The 5622-nt window shown below is 33.6% G+C and overlaps 1 protein-coding gene across 1 annotated transcript in view; it reads right to left on the reverse strand.

The window, feature by feature from the left end:
* Positions 1–5622, reverse strand: part of LOC107575138 (ADAMTS-like protein 1) — a 24890-nt gene that overhangs the window by 13601 nt on the left and 5667 nt on the right. The window contains exons 5-6 of the mRNA XM_016261553.1: positions 4336–4551; positions 2398–2581 (exon numbers count right to left, since the gene is read on the reverse strand). Of these exons, the coding sequence (XP_016117039.1) occupies positions 2398–2581; positions 4336–4551 (400 nt within the window). The remainder of the gene's footprint in view (positions 1–2397; positions 2582–4335; positions 4552–5622) is intronic.

Genomic DNA, 5622 nt, shown 5'->3' on the forward strand with positions numbered 1-5622 from the left:
ACTTTATTCTCGTAATATTTCGACTTTATTCTCGTAATTTCGACTTTATTCTCGTAATTTTGACTTCATTCTCAAAATATTAGAACTTTAATCTCGTAATCTTAGATTTTGTTTTTTGTCTAAAACGCCGTCGTAGACTTCTGTCATAATATTGCAGTACCATTTTTTTTTAAAAAAAGAAAGAAAAGCTGGTAATTTTCTGCCAGGACAGTAATTTTACAGACTTTCCATTCACCTTAAAACACAGCGCAATGAAGTGTAAAATTCAAAATACATGTAAAATACCTGTGAAAAAAAAAATAAAATAAATAAATACTGAAAATTTCTTCATATTAATATGGTACTTTGCACCCTTTTTTATCTGTTTTTAACAGTGTTTATAATTTATATATGAATTTACATAACTTACAAATGCATGTAATGCATGTAAATGCATGCATGCCACCTTTGAGCAGCATTAAACAGTCTATAAGTGTAAATAAACATGTCAGATGCAGCTTCTGTTCCATCTTTGCAGTGTAAAGAAGGCATTTGTTGATGTTGACAAAATCCCTTTGGTTACAGTCTGTGTAGTATTATGATTGATTGAAATAATTGGTTATGGTTACATCTAAGTATTTAACATTAAAGTTACCACAGACACATTTAATAAAAGTAAATATGAAAATTCTCCTTAAAAAAAAAGTCCTGGAAATCAAGCGGGTAAATATTGCCCATTAATCAAAAAAGTTAATTTCTGATTCTGGTGATAAAGATAATTTTCACAATACTTTTTATTCTAAATGTTCTGATTTCACTGCATCGTGTCGAAATGGTAAAAAACCCACAGGGGTTTCTCCGGCCAGACCTGACAAAAAGAAGCTCTTTTACACTGACAGCTGATATCTGCTCTTCTCCGGCCCCATTGGACTCATACAGTTTGATTCATGTGCTTGGTTGAGCGTCTGCACGGCCCCTGAAAAGACTGATGCTGGGAAGGGAATGACAGATGGGCTGTTTGATGGAGAGAGGCACTTTGGCTGGGAATCAGAGGACCGGGGTGCTGCTCGCAGTCAAATGCATCACGGCTCGCAGACTTGTGAAGGGGTCTGCTCTCTTTAGATTAAAGTCTATAGAGAGATAAATCAGCAGACGCTCGTTTATCAAAGACGGAGCGGCTGTCACTGTGTCTGACTTCAGAATCGCTAACGGTCAGAGAATGGGGCTAATTATACAGTAGGTTTGATAGCACAACATGACAGTTTTTATGGATTTGTTCACATTGCACCCAATCCAGATTGGTTTTTCCTCTGCTAACATGCTGACTATGTCATCTTGACAAATGCTGCATATTATTAAAGGAATAGTTCACCTCAAAATGAAAATTTGCTGAAAATGTATTCACTCTCAGGCCATCTAAGACAAGTTTGTTTCTTCATCAGATCAGATTTGGAGAAATTATCATTACATTAGCATCGCTTCCTCAATGGATCCTCTGCAGCGAATGGGTGCCGTCAGAATGAGAATCCAAACAGCTGATAAAAACATCACAATAATCCATAACACGACTCCAGTCTATCCTGTCTTGTGAAGTGAAAAGCTGCTTGTTTGTAAGAATCTATCAGATTAGAGTCTTTTATTCATAATATTGCTTTATCCAGTGAAAAAGTAATCTTGTCTGAATCAGGAGATAAATGCACAGATCAAACAGAAGTGAAAACAGTCCAAACCGTTCTAAACAAATATGTTGGAGGATTATGATGTGAGAGGACAACAGGGGATGGACTTTTTCACTGGATGAAGCGTTATTATGTATTATGGACTCAATATTTTGTCCAGAAGTGATGGTTCAATATTAAAACGCCTTAATGATGAATCTGTACAAACACACAGCTTTTTGCTTAAAGTGGTCATATGATGCGATTTCAAGTTTTCCTTTCTCTTTGGAGTGTTACAAGCTGATAATGATTTTAGATCATTTTTACTGTTCTATTTTTCATTTATTTAGTCATTGTATATATTGTGTTGTATATAAATAGTACAGAATACTATAGAATTTGAATATAGACCACCTACTGATCATTGATAATAAAATTCTAGACTATTTAAACTGATCAAAAGTGAAAGACATTTACAAATTATTCAAAATATTTCGATTTTAAAATAAATACTATTCTTTTGGAATTCTATTTGGAATCAAAGAAAAAAAAAAGCATCTCTGTTTCCACCAAAATATGAAGCAGCACAACTGTTTTCAACATTTATAACAATAATATATGTTTCCTGTGCAGCAAATCAGCATATTAGAATGATTTATGAAAAACAAACTCATCTATACCTTGGATGGCATGGGGGTGAGTACATTTTTGGGTGAGCTATTTCTATAAGTATTTTTATTTTTTGCTTAGAGAAGTGTACCTGGGAGCACAGTCCAGAAGGTTGCACGGCCGTGGTTGACTGATCGGTTTGGGAAGAAGATGACAGACTGAATGAGGCATCTCTTGGCCCTCTGACGTCAAACATTGTACCTTTCTCATCTGAGTCCCTCTGTTGCCACAGGAAGTGCTGCATGTGCTCCACTCACCCAAACGCCACTCAAACTCTACACCCCGCAAAAGACACAAAGAGAAATACACACACAGTTAGAGATCATATTAAAATTCTTGGTGATACAAATAAGTAAAACAAATTTTTGCTCTGTAGTCTTTGTATCATTTAAAACGGACTTTTAAAATGATTTTAGATCATTTTTACTGTTCTATTTTTCATTTATTTAGTCATTGTATATATTGTGTTGTATATAAATAGTACAGAATACTATAGAATTTGAATATAGACCACCTACTGATCATTGATAATAAAATTCTAGACTATTTAAACTGATCAAAAGTGAAAGACATTTACAAATTATTCAAAATATTTCGATTTTAAAATAAATACTATTCTTTTGGAATTCTATTTGGAATCAAAGAAAAAAAAAAGCATCTCTGTTTCCACCAAAATATGAAGCAGCACAACTGTTTTCAACATTTATAACAATAATATATGTTTCCTGTGCAGCAAATCAGCATATTAGAATGATTTATGAACGATCATGTGACACTGAAGACACTGAAGAGTAATGATGCTGGAAATTCAGTTTTGCTGTCACAGGAATAAATTACATTTTAAAATATATTAAAACAGAAATCAGTATACGATATGGTGTCAATATATATCCAGACATAAAGCCTCTGAATTTCAGTTATAAAGGACAAAACAGGTAAGGCATGAATCAATACCAGGGAAGCACTATTAGAGAAGCACCACTATTACTCAAGTGCTGCCAAATTGCCTGATTCAAAGAGAGAGGTTATAGGGGCCATTTACAAGCCCTTAAAGGTTTCTAGGAATCTGGGCTTGAATATCTACACAATTGTCTCTGGCTTTTAAAATTCCTGGCATTGTGCGGGAACTGAAAGGAAGACATGCAGTTTTAACAAGACACAAATGAGCTCTGAGAGCTAGGTTTTCTACAAGACAGAACTGAAGTCCAATTCATGTCCAAACCTTCAACATAACACAGTCGAGTTTTACTTTCCTGTCTATTCTGGGTGTTGAGTTTCATCAGAAGACTACGGCTATTCATCATTCACACACTTTTTTTATAAGCACTTTTTGCTGACTTTATGTATTGCACTTCTTTGTATTGCACTACTTTATGCACTTCTTATGTATTGTCACATCACACATACAACAAAGATACATAAATAAAAATTATAAATATATATTAATCTAAAATATCTAATAAAAATATATTAATCAATAAATAAATGTATATATATATATATATATATATATATATATATATATATATATATATGTGTGTAATAAAATTATTTTATAGAGAGAGAGAGAGAGAGAGAGAGAGAGAGAGAGAGAGAGAGAGAGAGATCCTGCATGCTTTCTCTGCAATGACAGATATATTCCCTTCAATATATAGAAACAAGGACTTTTTCTGCTTTATGCTGAAAGCTTTGATGATATGAGTTTGTCACAATGAATTGCCTCATCTGTTAAGGATATATGTGATGCTGCTTGCTTAAAGAACTAATATTTCTTAATATTAAACAGCAAGAGTGTGCATCTGATGCTTGAAAATGCTGCCTACAGAGGCAGCTCACTAGGATTTGGAAAAAAGCCCCCCAAAAATGATTTGCCACAAATTATATGCTGCACACATGTTGGCAAATACAACAGATCATCTGGCTATCCATACATGCATACTGTACACATGCACATTGCACAATGAATATGTATTTCCAAAACTAAAGAGCTCTGAGTTTATTCCCCCATATTGTTTTAATTCACACTAACCTTGTGAAAACACATGAATCCAAGCTGTGAGACGCTGCTGGTTGTTGGTTTGTGTTTGGCACTCATAGCGTCCGTCAAACGTCCCTCCGTGCGTGTTCATCTCCAGAGCTCGTCCCCCCACCAGCATGCGGTAGCTCACGCCTGGACTCTGCTTTAGGGTCTGGTTCTGATAAGACCACTTGATGGGCATCCTGTGACTGGGGACCACCGGGCAACCTGAACGGGGTTATGGGTGAATTTTAAGAGGAAATGGGGATGAGGTCTCCTGCCATTTGCATTTAGTCTTAAAAACAAGACATTTATTGACTGAAGTGTGCAAAACATGCACTAAAAAGAGCATTTAAACTAAATCAAAACAGTCTAACTGGAAATCTGAACTCTCACACACAGAAAAATAAGAATAAGGGCTACAGCAGTTGTGCAGGTAGACAAACACTACAGTAAACTCTAGGCCTTATTCAGCTAACAATTCATGTTTATGTCATAGAAAAAAGCATCTATTCACTGCAAAAAATACGTTTTTTTTTAAGTTGTTATCCAGGTAAAATATCTTAAAATCCTTGAAATAAGATACATTTACTCTGCAAAACAAGGTAAAACAACAACAAAAAACATGTACAAAAAATACACATTCTTTGAAAACTTGTCTTAAAATCTTATGCAGTGTTGCGTCTTGAGTGCTTTTAACAAAAACCATACAAGCATTTCAGTTACTTGAAATAAAATAAAGATTAACTGAAATAAAATAATATAAACTTATTTTTATTTCACCATGTTCTCAAAGTAACATTTCTCATTTTCATTTAGTTTTACAATAACTCATACTAAAACTTTTTTTTTAAAACAATAAATAATACAAATGACACTACGGAAAACATTGCATTTTGAATAAATAATCTTAATAATAAGAGTAATAATAATTACTACTACTACTTATAATAATAATACATTATAATAAAATGTACATTTACTGATTTTTCATTTATTCAAAGTGATTTATAAATGAGAAAAGTATTTGTGATAAACAATATTACTTTCTTTGTGTGAGAAAATACTTAGTATACAGCCTTAACACGCACCAAAAAATGGCAAATTATGTAGGTAAGACTAATAATATGGTGTTTAAATTTCAAAACAAGCTCATACACTCCTAAAAATAAAGGTTCTTTGTTGGCATTGACCATTCCATGAAGAACCTTTACCAACAATGGAATCTTTCCATTCCACAAAAGGTTCTTTAGATTATAAAATGTTCTTCACACTAAGAATTTTTTTTTGGGGGGGGGG

Source organism: Sinocyclocheilus grahami, unplaced genomic scaffold (genome assembly GCF_001515645.1).
Source record: "Sinocyclocheilus grahami isolate Dianchi unplaced genomic scaffold, SAMN03320097.WGS_v1.1 scaffold2478.1, whole genome shotgun sequence".
Classification (NCBI taxonomy): domain Eukaryota; kingdom Metazoa; phylum Chordata; class Actinopteri; order Cypriniformes; family Cyprinidae; genus Sinocyclocheilus; species Sinocyclocheilus grahami.